Raw genomic sequence first — 20,085 nt, 5'->3', positions numbered from 1 at the left:
AATAAAATAAAAAACAATCCTGATACTGTTTCATTTTCTAGGCCAAAAAAATTCTCTCTTTTTTTCGGTCGTCACAGTGGGCATCACCCTTAAAAGATTATGAACTAACATATTTTTATAGGAGACTCAAAAAACAAAAATAGTCGATTTTATGGCGCCACCTTAATATACGTGGATGTATTTTTTCTTTTATACTATATTTGAATTCACCAACCTTTATATAATATGTATGAAAGTATGAATGATACAATTGCCATAGGGACTAGGGGAATTATGTGACATTAGAATTGCAATGTCGAATGCATGTGTTTTTAATAAATTAAAAAAAAAAAAAAAAAAAAAAAAAAAAACAATAAAAAACACGTTATTTACATTTTTTGATACAAACGAATGGTTTTACATAAGACCAACCAGTTGATTTGAATTACTAAATTTGAAAGGTATAAATTAAATGGAATATGGAGGTGCTTATTGAACCGAGAAACAGATATTGATATTGGAGGAATTGGGTGTAGTAAGAATTCAAAACGGACTGGAATTCAGCACTCATTGTTCAGTTGTATTGTTTTGTTAATGTCAGAGAACGAGATTTCGGATTTGACGGTCCAGTGCTCAGGTTTCATTTAAAGGGAATTGATTTTAAAGGATACATAATCTTGAGTTTAGGGACCAAAGGGGAGTTCTAAGCTTAATCATCAATAATTCTGCTTTGACCGACCTGAGCTTTATCTCTCAAGGTAGCCTAATTGTCATGATTGCAGGTCAGCGAACAATTGCGGGAAATATATCTTCTTATATAAATTTTTATTTTATCCAATTTTCATTTTTTGGGTAAATTGGCTTAGAATTTTGTTGATTGTGATGCAATTACTTGTTTATCAAACAATTCATATTTTATCAGTTCTGTCATGTTTTATCGATTGAAACTAGAAATTAAAAATGGAAAAAAAACACAAATCCATAAAAAAGTTAAATTATGTGCGTACTTAATAAAGTACGCGGTGTCTGGAAAGTCTCGATGGGCGATATCCATTTTCTATATGAGAATACGAGTGTGTCGTCATTCCGAAGTATTTTGATGACCGTGGAACTGTGCTAGAGTGAAACTGCTGACTCGAGCCCATCAAATAGCACCGAGTGAATAAAAGATAAGTATTAGTATTATATTTATTTTTATTTTATTGTTATTGATCTTAGATGTTCTACATGCCGGATATCGACGAGCCGCATTTTTGCAGCTCTACTCAGATGAAATTAGTTTTCTAGGTGTCGTGTAATGTCGATGTGGAGGGGCGGAAATCTTGAAATTAAAATGGTTTGGAATGAAAATTTATAACAGGTCAAGAATACTCAAAAAGTGGGCTTATGCTGTCTTCAGTAGTTAGGTAAGAAAATTGGATAATTAAAAAATAATTTTTACATCTTTCTTACCAACTTTTCAATGCATTTGAACAATTAAAAATTTTTTTAAATAATTTAATTCATGAAGAGAATTTTTGATTTTTCCAAAAAATTTTTCACATGCTTTTACTTAATTTAAAATTTTATTTTTAACCAAAAATTGATCGATTTATTGAAGAAAAAAATTTCTTGACTGTTTAAAAAATTAACACAACTGAAAAATTATTGAAATAAAAAATTTCAAGTAATAAGACTTAAAACGCGTTCAAAAATCAAATCTAACACCATTTCTCTTAATTTTGGAAGAAAATAAAAGATTAAGTAATATAAAAAGTTGACATTTTAATTTTGTACTTGAGTAAACTCGATAGCAAAGCTCAGGTAAAATTTTATATTTTTATAACTTTAATATTTCCATGTCATACTTTTTATTAACTGCCATAGATATAATATGAAATGAAAGTTTTATTTGAAAAGTCTCAACTTACTGAATCCAGTGATTAATAAATACCGGGATTGAGTTTTCTGAATCTTGACACAGTTTTATTAAAATCTAGAGTCCTCATTTCTATTTTTAATAACTCTATGACAAATATGTAAATAAATAGTACAGTGCACAACTTGACTACTTACTTCCACAATTAATCTCTTGTGGGAAATGCTTTAAAGTTAGCCAAAGGATATTTCAGGGATAATAGCCATAGTAAATTGGTCTTTTATTTTTAAAAAGCAAAACTAAAAAGCACATGTTAGGAAACCCATAAATTGCAGTGGGTATCTAGTGTAGCTGTACTCGGTAGACCGTGGGGAATGGAAATAAAAGGAGTTACGAAATAAAAGTGTTTAGAGGCGCTAAAGAAAAAATAAACCAATGGAGAAGAATTTTAAGTGTAACTTACTACGGGAGAATCGATCGATGTATTTTTTTCTAGATACTGATTTATCGCAGAATAATCTTATTACTAAAATTGTATTATTTACTTTTTGTTCCAAAAAGTTGCATTTGCACAATAAAGTCAGTGCAAAGTTCAGAATAAATTTTTTTTTTTTTTTTTTTTTTAGAAAATCTCATTGATTTTGGGCAATTCTTTTAACTTGTGTAAAATTACTTTATCCGCAGATTGCTCAAGAGGTTTCCAATTGTCGTTAAAAATTTTATATTATGCCCAAACTTTTCCAGGTTGGGTTGCATTTTACGGAATATTTGATCGATTTGGCTCATACTTGACCTTGAGAATCGTCCAAAGATTAAGTATGTTATTTTATTGTGCTTCGTTAAAAACCTTTAACGATTGATTCAAAATGGCTGTTACTTTCGTCCCAAAGGGAAGCAATTAAAAATGATTTCGATAATCGAAACCACGAATATAACAGAAAAAAAAATAATAATAATCAAACAAAACTCACCGGTCAATAGAGATGGCCATGAGCGTGAAAACACTGGCGCAGATAGTGACAACAGAAATAAATTGGCTGACTTTGCAGTAAAAACTCCCAAATGTCCAGTGGCTGTGTAACATGTAATAAAAATTGAAGGTAACATTGAGCATTGACACTAAAGTATCAGCGATACTCAAATTAACCAGAAATATGTTTGTCACCGATTTCATACGTTTATGCACCAACACGATCCATATAACTATCAAATTTCCACCAGTTGCGACGATAATCATGCTCACAAACAAACAATACCATAAAATTTGACGCCATAACGGCAGTGTAAATTTGTTGCTATCTATATCCGTAACGTTGTCGTAAGTGATATTATCAAAATCGCTAAACCAGACCTCTTTCCAAGGAGTTAAATTTACCGGCGGATAGGCCGTTGAAAAATAAATTTTTTCCATCTTCACTTAGTAATTTTGAAATATTTGTCCAGCTGATCAGTAGAGAGGCATCGTTTCTAATTTTTCGTCGCAACAAAACACCTCATGTGCTAATTTTTTTTCCATTGCAATTTTTTGAGTACATCAAATTGTACTGCTACCCTCTTGATGATTATTATTTTATTGATTTATCGGCTTTAGTTTTTTACAAATGTATTGAGGTCTTTTTTTTTTTGTTTGATGAAAGAGCGAATATTCGACAATTCTCTTGCAATTTTTTCAGTTGTAGGTAAACGGAAGTTGTGCTGGGACTAATAATGTGCCTCGGGTCATTTTCTGGGATTACATGGTAGCTATTCACTCAAATCTTTGTTCTCGGAAAAAACGTAGATCAAAGCAGCCAACGACTTCTGGAACAGAAATAAATTTTTTATCAGAAAATGAGAAAAGTGAGTGAAATTAAAAATTAGTACTAAGTACATCTTTAGGAGGAAGTTTAATTAAACCCAAGTGCTATCGGGAAAAATGATTAATGAGTTTCGGATAGAGGATACTTCGATGAGCGTTGGGGTGTTGAAAGGGAGGAGAACGTTTGTTGGCTGGATAAGAAGGGAAATGGATATGGGAATTCAATTGTCGGAGTCAAAATCGACTATCGTTAGTCGAAATTCTACGAATTTCTGTTGTCTTCAGGTCAAGGCTTGCTTTGTCTTCAGCAGGGATACTGGTTTAATTTATTGAATTTTATTGGGGAAATCTAACTACTATTTTTGTATTGAATCTATAAAAAATTCGCCACAGCTGGTTGACTGGAAAGATTGTTGCAGTCAAAAGTCAATCGATAGTAAAAAATCTGGCGGTCAATAAAAAAATTTTTAATTTAATTAAAAAAAAAATTTATAATAAAAATAATAATAATAGTATAACTGTTTATAATAACAGTAAATTTTTTTGTTTTATCTATGTGATTTAAAGTTTCAGGTATGAAATCTCCATTACTTTTATTCAAGTGTTCAACCCCCGTCGTTATTTTTTTACTTAAAAATTTCTAGTTTACGAGCTCCACTTGGTATTCGAGAGCATTATTTTTATGACTATCTCACCCGAGATAATTTATAGTCAGATATGAAAAATATAAACACGTTAAGCTGAAAAGTTAAGAATTAATTTATAATATAATAATAATTTGAATAAAATTTCTGGATGATTTCATTATAATTTTTTATTTATCACCGTGTTATAAATAGTTTCTACCAGGCCGCTATTATTGCCATTGTTTCTTAGTTTATGACTTTAATTTTCGGTCTTATTCAGAATTCACACGCATATATGTATACTCATGCACGCATGAAAACTTTAAATTCAGTATGTACTTAAATTTATGGAGAAATTCAAGAGGAAAATTATACGAAAACGAGAATGTGAGAAAGTACTCATGGGAATTGTTAAAAGTGCAATTTTTTGCGAACTATATTTTTTTTTATAATTTTGCTCTGAGCTAGAGCATAAGTAAAGTAGTTTGATTTACAAAAATTATCATTATTATTTTTATTATCATTATTAAACTCCTTTAAATCTATTTACTTTTATATCTTAGATACGATTAATATTATAAGATTCAAGAATTTAAACTTGAGAACAAACTCTGGCAATTATTACACCTGGATAATTAGTGTAATTAAATATTTGTTAAACTGTACTTAAGGAAACTTATAATTGGGTAGTTAAGAAAATAGATATTGAATGTAGAAAATTATTTCTATCATTTCAACAGTTTAAATCACTGATTTTTTTTTATTTTTAACACTAATTATATAAAAATGTTCCTATAAATTGTTTCACTATTTATTATTACATTAAAGATAAATGGTAACACGAGTATAAAAAAAGTAATTGATTTTAAATAAATATGGATTTGAAAAGAAGTGATTTATAAGGTTGTACACGAGAAAAATTTGAGACTAATTTGACAGATGATTCCCTCATTTTTTGAAATTACCATAGTTTATCCGACGAATCAGAACCCTACCGCAGTTTCGCGATCCAGACGAAAGCAGGGGGCGAAGGTTAAAGGGTAGATGATCCAAGTGAAAAATCGTATTCTGTTTCTACTTGAATTTATTCCACCCATTTGAATTACAAAGTAAAAAAGCGCCAGTTAAGAGTGTGAAATACTAGCTATTTTTGACACTGGATATATATTTTCTGCTCATGCATAAATATATACACAAATGCCTTCTCAACTTTTTTTTTTCTCATACAAGTGCCTTAATCTCTTCTCAGTAAAATAATAACAGTAACGATAACAATAACAATAAACATCATTATCGTTATTTTGAACCCTTGATACTGATTTTTTTCCCTAATCTCAAATAATAATCTGTTAAAGTGAAAAATCACTTACTAGATTCTTAATATCGATATTAACAGCATATGTATAAGTAACATGATATAATGTAATATAGTATATATGGTATTAAGTTTATATAAATCATTTTTAGTCGAAAAAATATGTTACACTTAATGTTTTTTTTTTTTTCTTGATAAGACTCCACGTCTAAGAGATTTATGACTTTTATCAAGGTACGAAGTCGAAAAAAAAAATTTTTTTGGTAGGTAATACAAAACGTGATCTTTTTATTTTTACTCGTTGAAACTAGGCCTTGAAGGGCTTACTGGGAAATGGAATTTTATAAAAGTAATTAATTTGTTGTGTGAAAGACACTCATGACATGACTTATGACTTATTACTTATTACTTATATATCATCATGTCGGTGAAGATGATTAGCTAAAAATTACACTTATATAAAGTAAATTAAGAGATAGTTATAATAAAAAAAAATTTTAGTGTAAATTCCGCAATTAAGGGTTTCTTAAGTGATCTGAATGCTTGAAACATTAAAAAATGGAGATTAATATTAAAAATCGGGTAAAATATTGATTAATCCAAAACCAACGACCAGAAGTATTTGATCCAAATTTCAGCCGCAATATAAAAAAATCTCGACATTATCAACAATAAATTTAATTTACTATAAAAAAAAAGGAAGAAGGTCCTTATCAATAGCGGAGTATCTTCAATCCTTAAGCCAAAAATCCAATTTAGATCGACATAAGAATTTATCGGAGAGTTTTTGGCTCCCGGAAGTACATAAAGATAAATAAAAGTCAAGATTACCGTTGATGCACTTAACATTAAACGTTAAGTGTCTAAAAAATAATAAATAAAAGTTGAAATTAAGAAGATTGAGCATTAAGTGCACAAGCATATCGATAATTCTCCTCGGAGGGAGTTTTCACAAAGTAAAAACCGGAACTTGGGAATTTGAACTAAATTCTCTTACCGTCGAGATTGCACGCGATGCAACTCGAACTCCCCTAACTGAGCTTCCTCCTCTCTCTTTCGGAGTCGATGATTACTCCCCATCACTGAAAGAGAGACAAGGAACGAGGACGGAAAAACAGGGGCGATTTTTATCTGTTGAGCAGGAGGGTAGAAATAATTCAACTCGTATCCATGTGGTGGGTAAGTACCGGATTTGATACGACATCAAGACTTCAGGCGATTTCTAAACGTTTCAACGCTGACCAAAATGTCATGATTTGTGTAAAGTGAACAGCTCACTTTGGATACTAATGTCCTGTACTGGATTCTGGTTAGGGCAGTGGTGTCTGCAAGTCTTGTTCTTGTGGCTTAAAATGGGACGGTCACGATACAATAGTCGCTGTATGCGCAATATATATCTACATAGAACGTATCGTCTAGCTCGAGGATCCTATTCTGGCACAAAGCAATCGGGCAACCGGAAATACAGCAACTTCCTGGATGTCTGAGCTCAGAGAAGGAACCAATTTCAAGTCCGATGGCTTTTACTTGTTTAGAAATACAGTATTCGCTTTTACCGTTACTGTTTTGTTGGTCTCGACTGCTCGTCTTTTTTATGGTAATTAACGAAGTTTATTTATAAAATTTAAAAGTCGGTCTTATTTTCGGTCTTAGTTTCAACTTGCCGCTAAGAAAATTAAAAATTTTCGAAAATCGGGAAGTTATTGTTTTTTTTTTTTTTTTTTTAGTTTATGAGAATTTTTTGAATAAAATTTCAATTTTTATTGAAATTCTGTATAATTTTATAGAAATTTTACATTTATCAGAGATTTTTTGTGAAAAATTTAATAATTTAATTTTTTAAATGTACAATAAATTAAGCCTAGAAATTTTAACATGTAGTTTCCACAAAAATCCACTAGGTGGCGCATAATAGAAAAAATTACTCGCTGGTGAGAGGTAGACGCCGAAAATATATATCCTTGATTCTAATAAAAGATGATCGATTTTTATTTAATATAATTGAAACTAATTTATTCACACCAATGTTCAAAAATATTAAATTTTCTGAATTTTAATGTCTTGCGGACAATTTCGCGAAATCAGTCAATAACAGAAATGAAAAAGTAAAAAAAAATTGACAACTAACATATCTTATAAGATATGTGTTCAACTACAAACACAAGAAAACATAAATCTCGAGCGAAACTTCATCGGAACTTTATTATTAGAAAACATAAATCCGAAAGATTAATTGTAAGCTCAATAAAAAAATTGACATTTGGTCAATGGTAGCAAGTATGGAGCAATTTTTTACGTAAAAAATTATGAATAGGGTAAGCGTAAATTTATTAGCCACTAAATTTGCTAATAAAGATAGAAAGGACATTCTTTAAATTAATTTTCCGACTATATTATAGAATTAAAATATATCAATGAAGGTTACTAGATTTATAAGGAATAAATATTGCCTTTTCTACTTTTTCACATTATGTTTCGTGATATTTAATGTTATACAATCCCGGAATTCGATATACTATTTAAAACATTAAAAAGTAGCCAGAACCTGAATAAATTTTACTCTGTAATTTTTTATGTGCTCATTTAAACAATTACCGATGGAAATGTACTATAATTATTCAGAAAATAAAAGTAAGATAAATATCTAGGCACAAGAACCCATTAAAAGTAAATGATTATTACAAGAAAATAAATATAATTAGTAGGCTTAATTCAAGGGATTAGTTTGATAAAGGTGGACTCGTGTAATGGGCTTAAGTGATAGAAAAAAAAAAGTTGAAAAAATAAAGAATGGGACATCGGAAATATATCGAAGCTGAAATACAACCAGGCATCTCTGGTTTGGAATGAGAATTTGTGATTGTACGGTAGAGTTTGTAGGCAAATGGAGCTTGAGAAAAGCTAATTCATCAGTACACCGAGCATTCTCACTACAAAGTATACTCAGTAGGTAGGTATATAACTGGTACATACGCCACCAGTCTGATACTCGTGAGTCATTTTGTTGATTAATCGATGCACTAAATCACTGAAAGTTACATTCTGCTACACGTCTCGGCTCCAATACTATCAATACTTTAACGAGAGCTAACTTTTACCCAATACGAAAATGAACATACAGAATATACAATGTTGAGAGTTTATTAGAACTTGAAACTTTTTAAGGAGCTGAAAATTTGTTTCAAGAAAAATTGAATTCTGATTTCTTTAAAAGTCTTCTACACTTTCGGTTTTTTTTTTTTTACAAGTTCAATATTGTTATTTCTATGAAAGTTCTCAAAGTTTTAAAAAATAATTCTCCTATCTGCAATTAATTAATCTGAGACAAGATGAAGAATAGACGACGATAGCTAAAAAAATATTAAACAATAATTTTAGTAAAACCGCTAATATTTTTAAACAAAAGAAATTTTAGTAACAATAAAAATGATGATAATGATAATAACGAAAATGTAGACAGAGGAAATAATAACGAAGGGAGACACTAGACAGCATGATTGTGACAATCTCTCGTAAAATAATCTTTGATGAAGATTTTACGTTTTATTGCAACAAAAGGATCTTCTTTATGTAAACAGCAAACACGGAGAATCAGCCACCTTTCTTGTTAGATATCAAGGATATTATATATTTACTCTTCTATCTTTTGCTCTCTCGACCTATTCTCTTCTTTTTCATCCCTAGTTACACTTAAGACCCACTTTTACATCCATGTCCATGTTTAGGTCTTTTTGTTTAACTCAATCTCATCTTATTTTGTTGTTTGCAGGATATGCAACATGTTTTGATTTTTGTTTGACAAATTTTAACTATTTATTAAATATAACTCATCGTTAATTATGTCATACTACATTATGTCATGTTACCTGCTCGCTCCGCTGGGCACTTTATAGAATTGTAGTTTTAGATCTAGACTTGAAATTCAATTAGAGTATTATTTTGACTTGCACAAGTTTCACATTCCATCGAATCGGAAGTAGAATTCATTGAAATCCGTATTGAGATGATCTCTACATGACAAATAAAAGATCCTTACCAAATTTAAAGTTTTTTGAAGCTATATTTTGAAAATTAAGATTTTTTATTGTTAACACCCACCCCCGCGATCTTTATTGGAGGTTATTCGGTGTAAAATCCGTTCTTAGATCATTTTTGTATCACATGTAGACGACTTCTATTAAATTTGGAGTCTATAGGAGCTATAGCTTGAAAATTAAAAATTTTCATTGTTAATACCTACCCCCGCAACCCTCTGTGGGGTGAGATATCGTAAAATTCATTGATAGATTATTTGTACATCTCTTACAGAAAATTCTTACCAAATTTGAAGTCGATAGGAGCTATAGTTTAAAAACGGAAATTTTTCATCGTTACTCGGCGAAAGAAATATTCCTGCCAAATTTCAAGTCTCTAGACAGAAAAAAAAAATTTCTTGAACCAAGAAAATTGTAAGGAAGACCGAAGTTATTTTGGAGCAAGAAGAAATTTTCTTGACCTAAAAAAATTTAACTTCGTTCAAGAAATTTTAACTTCATTCAAGAAATTTTCAATCTTCCTTAAAATTTTCTTGATTTAAGAAAATTTACGGTTGACTTAAGATTTTCTTTCTTTCTGTGTAGGTCTTATAGTTCCAGGGATATTGTGATGAGTGACTATATCTATAGAAAGTCTCCTATATGTATATAGATTAATTATAAATTTTAATTTATCACTGATATCATCAATCTTTATTAATAATTAACGTCAGTAATAATCATCAATGATTAAGAACATTGATATCATTTAATACCATTGATAGTTAGTATCATTAATGCTTAATGTTTTGTATTTTCATGAATAATTAATATTATTTACTACCATTCATATTTGATATTAATAATCATATCAACAGTAGATTTTTATCAATTATTAATACTAGAAATTATCATTAATCACTAATAATATTAATTTTAATTAATGATGAATGACAATATTAATAACTACCAAAAATAGTTCACGTTATTATGGATATGGTTCAAGAATTTTCATTAACAATTAATATTATTAATAATGAATAACATTAATTATTAATAAATTATTATGTATGTCATGAAAATTTTAACGGTAAATTTTTAGTCTAAATTGTAAAAGCAATAAATGTTTTGAAAAATCTAATACTATATTTATACAAAAGTAATATTGCCAATAATGTATGTCTTGAATAGAAAGTTAAGTAAATTTATCGAATTGTCAGGGACAGAGGTTGGAAGAAAAATAATAAATAGAGACCGCGGGACAAGAATAACGAAAAGGAAAGGAAAAGGGCCAGGGACAGGGAAGATGAAATGAGGGAAAGAGGAAAAAAGTGTTGGAGGTTTAAAATGAAATCGAGTGTCTGACACTTTGACTCGATCGATTATTCACGTACGTCACATCACTTGTTGAGAGATAAGAGAGTCTCAAATGAAAGACGACACTGGATACGAGTCGAGTGAGAATAGATGAAATCGAGTATGTATGCTCTATTGGTACAAGCCCTTCGATTGACAAACTCTGTCACTGACAAACTTATACTCTACTTCTCGTTATATGTTGTATGTCTGCTATTAGTTATTGATATTTTATTTATGTTATCTATGAATCCTACACAAAATATGCAATTCAATACAGATTTTTATTACAACTCCTATTATTATTATTATTGATAAAATTACGATATTAATTTTTTGTGGAGTATAATGACGTGAAAAATTATTTTCGTTCATATTAGAAACATTTTCACATGCTACAAAAATAATTACACAAAAAAAAAAAAGAAAAAACAAGAATAATAATTACAAATAAAATTTATTTAAGGATATTTTTTGCAAGATATTTAGTTTTGATCCCAAAAAAAATTTTTCTTTTCTTTTCAAAAATTACTGAAAAATTAATCAATCTATTATCTATATTACTAGAGTTTTATCATTCAATTATTAATTTTAATATGTACTCGTTCTGTTATTTACTTAATTATGATAATGCTTAGGAAGCACTTGCTCTAGGATCAAAATTTAATAAATAAATAAAAATAAATAGACGCACTTAAAATATATGTTTGAACACTTATAAAAGCTTCTAAGAGAAAAACATACTTTTTTTTTAAACATCATATTTATAAAGCATGTCTTAAATTCCGAATTAATATAAACATTCCTTTGCATGTCAACTGTACAATCGTAAAATAAATTAAGCATGTAGATCGTTAAATTAATCTGATGCTTTAGTCTAATACGCTTTAAAGTGTACAAGACAAGAATTAGTAGACCCTTCTCTCTCTCTCTCTCTCTCTCTCTCTGTCATTACCATTGTATATATAATAATTCAAATATAGTCTAATATTATTATACATTCATAAAAGCAGATGCAGATATGCAGAGATGCAGAAGTTAACATGGGATTTACCATTAAATTAATTGTATTTCCCGGCTCGACAGAATTTAATATAATAAAACCCGTTTATTAGCGTCTCCCTTCGGTACCTGTACTCATTCATATAATTATATTGTATAACACATAACATATTACTGAAATATAAATAAGCCAATGATAACAACAACGATAATTGATGTTATTATTAATTTTAGGGTTGAATTGTTTTTAATTGCGTAGCAATTGCGATTGCGGCTTATGTAGGTGTAATATATTGTGTATATATATTATGTGTAGGCACACACTGTGAATTATTTATGATGCAATAGCTATCGTCAGTTGTTAATGCAAGTAAATGCACAATATTGGAAGATGTGTCTATGGACCGGCACGCATACTAACGCTGTTAGGGTATACTAATAATAATGGAGTACGCGAGAGAGGCGGTGTCTTGTCATCAAGGCCTTGATCATGTTATCAAGACGATGCCAATACTTGTATTTGCTCGTGCCTAATTGTCTACGACTTTATTCCCTAGTCTATTCTGTGTACTTTGGAAATACTTCGGTTTATTTTGGGGAGTAATAATTAAGTAGACTTGTCATTTATGGAAAAACTAAATTCGTTTATGGTTATGATTTATAAGAAATAGTCTTGAGTGAAACGATAATGAAATTAATGGACATCTGACAATTATTTGGATTTTTTTTCACTAACAAATTATTAAAAATAAATTTTTAAAATGTTCACTTGCCTACTATTAATCTACATATATATAGGAGACTTTCTATAGATATAGTCACTCATTACGATATCTCTGAAACTATAAGACCCAGAGACTTGAAATTTGGCAGGAATATTCCTTTCACCGAGTAGAGATAAGTTAGAACGGATTTTACGAAATTTCACCCACAAGGGGGGTTGCGGGGGCGTTAACAATGAAAAATTCCCGTTTTTATACTATAGCTCCTATCGTCTTCAAATTTGGTAGGAATCTTCTGTAAGAGATGTACAAATAATCTATAAACGAATTTCACGATATTTCCCCTCACAGAGGGTTGCGGGGGTAAGTATTAACAATCAAAATTTTTAATTTATAAGCTACAACTTTTACAGACTCCAAATTTTGGTAGGAATTTTCTGTAAGTGATGGAAAAATAATTTATGAACGAATTTTACAATATTCTACCCCAAAAAGGATTGCGGGGGTGTTAATAATGAAAAATTTCCGTTTTTAAACTATAGCGCCTATCGACTCCAAATTTGGTAGGAATCTTCTGTAAGAGATGTAGAAAAAGTTTATGGGCAAATTTTACGATAATTCATCTCACAGGGGTTTGCGAAGATGGGTGTTAACATTAAAAATTTTTAATTTCCAAGCTATAGCTCCTATAGATTCCAAATTTTCATTTCAAATTTTTTTCTTCGTGTCAATCATTATTCATTTTTGAAAAAAGCCACGCAAACATTATAATGATTACACATTGAAAGTTACAATGAATATTAGCTGGAATAATTACATGGATAAAAGGTATACGCTAATTCGATGAAATTTGGAATTTGTGAAAGTCAAAACAATACTCTAATTAAATTTCAAATTTAGATCTAAAAATACAAATCTATGAAATGCCCAGCGAAGCGGACGGGTAACAGCTAGTTTTAATATAAATTTATTCATTCTCAGTATCAAGACATGGTAGAAAAAATAATTTGTTTTTCAATGGTTAAGAAATAAATATTTTAAATCAAGACCAAAATTAAATAAAAATGATTTTACAGTATAAAATATTTTTTTCAAGTCAATTTCTTTATAAGAAATAAATTATAATGCCAACTCGCCGAAAAAAACTTTGCAGAATAAATACTCAGTCTTTTAAAGCTTTATAGATATAAAAATAACTTAAAAGCTAAAAGTAATTGCCCAGTCTTGGTTTCTCCAAGAAAATAATTAAAATTTAAATTGAAAAATCAAAAAATGATATTATTTAATACGCGTTAAAAGCTTTTGTTGAATTAGCAGTTAAAAAAACAATGAAACTTTTAACATTATACCTCCAGCAGCTTTTATTTTCTCATCATTATCCTTCTTTTTTCCTCTCACTTCTCATTTCTCATAATTATAATCATAATATAACCATAAAATAATAATCTTGTGAAATAACCTCTACAATGTTAACTATCTTGGCTAAGTAATTATTATAATTATCAAAAGCTTCGCAACTTAGTGTAGAATTTTACCCTTAACTACCAAAAATAGATTAACAAATCCACATGTTATTCAATTAAATATAAATCACTGCAAAGCTCCCGTACTTTTCAACCGTGATCAAAATAGTAGGTAAGAGTTTCAGTGAATTGGAATTAGTATTAAAATTAAATGTTGCACAGCGAAATTACTGAATTGGCTTTGATATCAGATACAGACGGCTACGAACTACAATGGAACGCAGAGAATAGAAGGAAGTACTTCAAGAACAGTACTACGTATTACGTTTAATTTGTATGCACGATTGTGACCATATGTAATTAAATGGATTCTAAAGTTGGTATTTTACAAACGAGATTTAAAAGTATCACGCGTACGTTTCTAATTTTAAGAAATTTAAAAATTTAAGTAAAAAAAATTTTTTTTAAGAACATTAGATTATTAAATTAAAAGGAAAATTCTAACTTGTAAATTAACACTTCGATCAAAGTAATTTCGATTGTCTTAATTAATTTTTTTAATCAGAAAAAATGATTCTACACTGATAAAAAATTTATGTTGACTCAAGAGATATTTTCTTGATCTAAGAATTTATTTTGGAAGACAAATGATTATTTTGCTTTAAGAATTTCTTGTCTTGATTTAGATTTTCTTGGCTTAAGAGCTATATTATCTTCAATCGATACATTTAATTTTTCAACCAAAATAACATTATCGTTTAAAAAACTTAAAATAATTCATCAAAGTATATTTCAAAAACTAAATAGTCTTTAATTGTTCTACCGAAACAAAATTATTTCTTGAAAATAAGTAAATTAATGACTCAAAAAAAAAGCCATTCTTAACACAAGTCGGTAACATCTTGAACCAATGTTATCGCCTATCTTGAACGTAGAGACAAAAATTCTTGAAAGAAATATATCTATATCTAGTTTCAAGAGTTCAAATTTTGAAGAAAAAAAATTTCTTGAATCAAAATTGTTTTTCTTTCAGTGTACAAAGGAGAATTTTTTCTTTTTATCCTTTGAAGAATATCAATTCTAATAAAAAACAAAAATTGGAAATTATAAATCAAACGAAAAATTTTTGGTATAGACTGAAGAAAAAAATTACTTGATTCTTAAGATATGTTCTTTACCTCAAAAATTTATTTTAAGAAAACCTATTGTTTTGATTGTATTGTATTGTATTGTATTCATTTAAATATGCCAAGGCAAGTAGGCCAAATGGCATACATTAGAATGATACATTAATCTATGAAAGTTTTACATACAGGCTATAAAGAAGTATCATAATAAATTTGAAAAGTAAGTACATACTGCGAGATATAATAAGTAATTTATACGTGAGAAAAAGTTTTGTATAATGTTATAGGTTTTGAATATGTTTTAAGAGATTTAACCACGATAAGCTTTACGCTAGCAGTTATTTAAAAAATTGCTCGTCTTAAAACTCGTTATTGTAGTAAAGAATAATCCAAAATCTCAAGATCAAGTGTATATTATCGTTGTAAGATGCAATTAAATTCAACATATCACTATCAAAAATTTCCATGGTAATTTTACAAAAATTTTTTGGAAACTGATTAGCAGAATATTATTAGAAACTTATTTTTTATGGTATAAAAAATAATATAAATGTGTTAATTATGATTCGTAATTATGATGGGGATTTCTTGCAACGGAGCTACGTCAGCTGGTAGTAGAGTTGCTTAGCTTAGATTCAAATCCAGATCGCAGGTCACGACCATTAGTTCATGTTCCACGGCATGACCGAGCAACCAGATTGCCTCGTGTTCAGGCCATTGATATGCAGATCCTTAACAAATTAGCTTCACACACCTCTGCAGCTCTATTTGTGACGCTATTAATCACTTTAGACATTTCGTATCCAGCACAAAGCTAAATAATCATCAACTGTAGTTAATTAATTTCAGAAGATCAATTAACTCCGATGATACCCATTTAATAATAGACTATATGATTGAGAAAATAAGCAAAATTTTGTCTCCGACATATTTGTATGATAAAATGTTCATTTATTATGGAGTAGTTAGGAATAGACTAAAATTTTAAACTTGATAAAATTGATTTATTTAGTTTTGTAAATTTAACAATAATGTTAAATGTTAATTTATATAATTAAAAAAAAAAAGGAAATTTTGCGACGGACGTATTTTTATTATAAAATGATTTTTTAAAGTGAAATTTGTGGTACCATCGAAAAGTTCGTGATCTGAATTATTATACTTTTTTTTTTTTTTTTTTGATTATTACTGTTTGAAATTATATTTATTATTAATTAATTATTCTTTGTTATAAATCCACTACTGTTTATTACCGTTTAGTTTTTTTCTGTCTGATAATAATTATTGTTATTATTATTATGGTAAAAATTCGAAATTAAAGCCTGATGATTCCCGACAAATAATAACTCTTATTAAGGAATAACTTGGAGATTAAGGGTTGGGAGGTTGATTCAAGTGGAAATTGAGTAGCACTTAGCAGAGTTATTTTTTTTTTAGTTTCTTCCTCCTAGGAAGACTTTTCGTCGACGATTTGGTCTCTTGTTTAGTTATATCCGTAAGAAGAGAGAACCGGCTGCCGCCTAGTCCCAATGAGTATCACGGGGAATGAATAAAGTTAGAGCGGATGAGAAAATAAGTGGAGTACTGATGATAAGTATGGCCGAGAAAAGAGGACAGTTTGGGAGAGAGAGAGAGAGAGAGAGAGAGAGTTTTGTTGGAATATAGGGGAGTAAACTTCTATCGCCATTATACTTAAAGTCTATTGTGTTGTCCGACAGAGACCTAGAAAAACTGATAGCAGACAGGAAAGTACCATCCGAGTTTCAGCGTCATTTGCTGGTGTACCAATTATCTTCGATATCAATTATTTCCTTATTTCTACATTTTTGTCTGATTAATTGTCTCCGGAAATGAATCAAATGTTTCAAAAATCTCTTTTATAGAAACAATTTCAGGGAGTTAGAAAATAAATAAAATAAAAAAACATTATTGAACCTAATAGAATTTTAATTCATTGAAATCAGGAAAATAATTTCTCAAGACTCATCACCGCAGTAATAATGCAAAAAAAGTCAAAGAGTGTCAAAAGAAATCCACACTCATTTAAGTTGTCCTTTCGACAATAGAAAAAAAAAAAACATTTAACCCCCGGGTGCTTTCACTTTATACTTTTTGTGTTTCTCGTTCTTCCGTTTACTTTCACGCTCATCATAAAATATAAATTTCATTCGTGTTAAGTACTTAGATTTTTTACAGTACTTTTTGTTTTGCTTTATTGTTATCTCGACACGTGGAAACCAGCGGAGAAAACTTGTCACATGATTAATGTTTCGCGACGTTTTATGCGGTTTTTGATTAATGGGGTCATCTTTCAAAACAAAAGTGTTATTATCAATCTTCAAACAATGAAAAATTTCACTATTTTTATTATTATTATTGCTATTTTTTTAATAATTATTTTTATTGTTACACTATAAAAAATAAGGGGTGATTTTTCACTACTATCACTCGAACTACCTAAGTGAAGGAATAAAATAATAATATTTGTATTATAGGATTTCTTAACAAATAAATTATTAAGAAAAAAACTTATCAAAAATACTAATTGTTAAAATTAAAAAAAAAATATTAATGTAATTTTCAAAAAATACTAAAATTTATTTTTTAAATAAAATTGAGAAAAATAAAAATACTAATTTTAAAAATCTCTCAATACGTATTTTTTAATTAATAGAGGGAATTAAATCATTTCAAAATCATTCACTCCGTAAATTTTTTACATTGCATTATTATTATTATTATTACTGTTATTTTTAACAAAACTTGGAAAATTTTAATGTCACAGTGGAACTTTAATACAAACTTCTCTTTGAATCAGACATAAATATGAATATGTAAATCAAGCAGTGTAATATAGAGCCAGACACACATTATTGCCACATAACGCACTCACACATATATAAATATACCCAGAGGAAAACATAGTGACTATAATGTAACATTAACCTACGATACAGCTCTTATCTTGTGTTTTCGTCTTTATTTCACGCTCAAATGTATACTCAGTTCTATTCTCTTGCCCGTGAACATATTCTAAAAGCTTGCAACGCTTTTCATCTCCGCTCGCTATTTTGCACTAGACTGAAAATTCTCAAGCCAATGGATTTTACGGTTTAGTTTTACGTGACAAGAATTCTATTTTATTACACTTGTGGCTTCATTTATTCAATTCAACATTTTGTTATTTCTTATGAAAAAAAGTAATCAAAAAAATTATCCTTACATATTTTTTTTGATTCTTATAAAATATAATAAAATTTTTTTATTCAAAATCTTTAAGTTTGAATTTAAAAAACAATACTTTAATAATATTCAAAATAGTCTGTATATATTGTCCATTTAAATATAGTACAGAGTGGACGAATTGTCATCGGATTATGACGTTGAGAGTATTGAATATAATTGATACTGACTACTGAGTACTGACGAATAAATAGAGCGATAGGTGAAAATGACGGACATGTAGAAAATTCATACTCACAATTATTCCATCACACTTATAATTGCCCGTTGAATTTTACCGAATAGTATTTTGCATATGCAACGGAAATTATAAAATCATTAGTTGATGAATAAACGGTATCAATTGATTGGAAATTAAACTCATTATGTCATTGTATAATGCTTGGGCTCGTACATTTGATTGTTATTAATTGCAGCATAAAAATATTTAATAGCCTATCAAACGTTTCATTTAAATCACTGTAAAATATTACACAACTTGTTTTTTATGACGGAGATGAAGAATTTATATCGAAAAATTTCTGTGTCGCGGCCAGCGGATTCAAAGGAAAAATTCTTTATGGTACCAAAAAGCTTATTGATGATACCAAATTTAGCTATAAAAATCGTTTTCAAAATAAAAATAAGGCCGTCTCAAAATTTTGCTTATTCTTATAACTATATTGATTAATTTTTTACAAATATTCATATTTACATGAGCAAAAAAAAAAATCTATATAAATAAAAATAAAATGCCCCATGTATGTCCACGCATCACTTGAGAACGGCTGGACCGATTGAGCTAAATTTTTTTTTGTTGTTTTCAGAATTTTTAGAAGAAGGTTTGTAAGTAAAAAAATTTTTAAAAAATCCTCCCTCAAAGGGGATTGCGGGGGCTTTAACAATTAATAATTCCCGTTTGTAAACTATAGCTCCTATAGTTCCCAAATTTGGTAGAAATCTTCCGTAAGAGATATATAAATAATCTATGAACGAATTTTACGATAGCTCGCTCCACAGGGGGGTTGCGGGGGTGGATATTAACAATGAAAATTTTTAACTTACAAATTGCAGATCCTACAGACGGCAAATTTGGGTAGAGTCTTCTATATGTAATGCGGAAATGGTCTAAGAGCGGATTTTACAACAATCCACCCCCAATAAGGATTGCGGGGGTGGGTGTTAGAATATTAAATTTCCATTTCCACACTGTAACTTCTACTACAGACTTGAAATTTGGTAGGAATCTTTTATTTGACGATGAATAATGCAAAGTTTATTACTTATGATTGTATTAATTTTAGTTATTGCTCTAGATTAATTATTATTGTATTGAACTTATTGTTTGAACTTAAAAATTAATTGCTCATTATAATAAAATAAAAAATTATAGCAAAAACTTTAGTCATTTTGACTGAGGCTCAGCGAAGCGGACCGGGTCGCTAGTTTAGCTATAAAAATCCTTTTTAAAATAAAAATAAGGCCGTCTCAAAATTTTGCTTATTCTTATAATTATATTGATTAATTTTTTACATATATTCATATTTACATGAGCAAAAAAAATAAATTAATTAAACAATTTTATCTAGCTTGAAATTTTAATC

At 29.0% G+C, this 20,085-nt stretch overlaps 1 protein-coding gene across 2 annotated transcripts in view; it reads right to left on the bottom strand.

Moving 5' to 3' along the window:
* Window positions 1-20,085, bottom strand: part of LOC141523939 (tachykinin-like peptides receptor 99D) — a 95,614-nt gene that overhangs the window by 32,895 nt on the left and 42,634 nt on the right. For both annotated transcript variants that reach the window (XM_074237524.1, XM_074237525.1), the window contains one exon: window positions 2,809-3,637. In XM_074237524.1, the coding sequence (XP_074093625.1) occupies window positions 2,809-3,248 (440 nt within the window). In that variant the 5' untranslated portion in view covers window positions 3,249-3,637. The remainder of the gene's footprint in view (window positions 1-2,808; window positions 3,638-20,085) is intronic.

The sequence above is a fragment of the Cotesia typhae genome, unplaced genomic scaffold (genome assembly GCF_013202065.1).
Source record: "Cotesia typhae breed Kobodo isofemale line unplaced genomic scaffold, CoteBio_Ctyphae contig_22, whole genome shotgun sequence".
NCBI lineage: Eukaryota > Metazoa > Arthropoda > Insecta > Hymenoptera > Braconidae > Cotesia > Cotesia typhae.
Note: the sequence above shows the minus strand (reverse complement) of the source record. Positions and strands in the feature narration are given on the sequence as shown.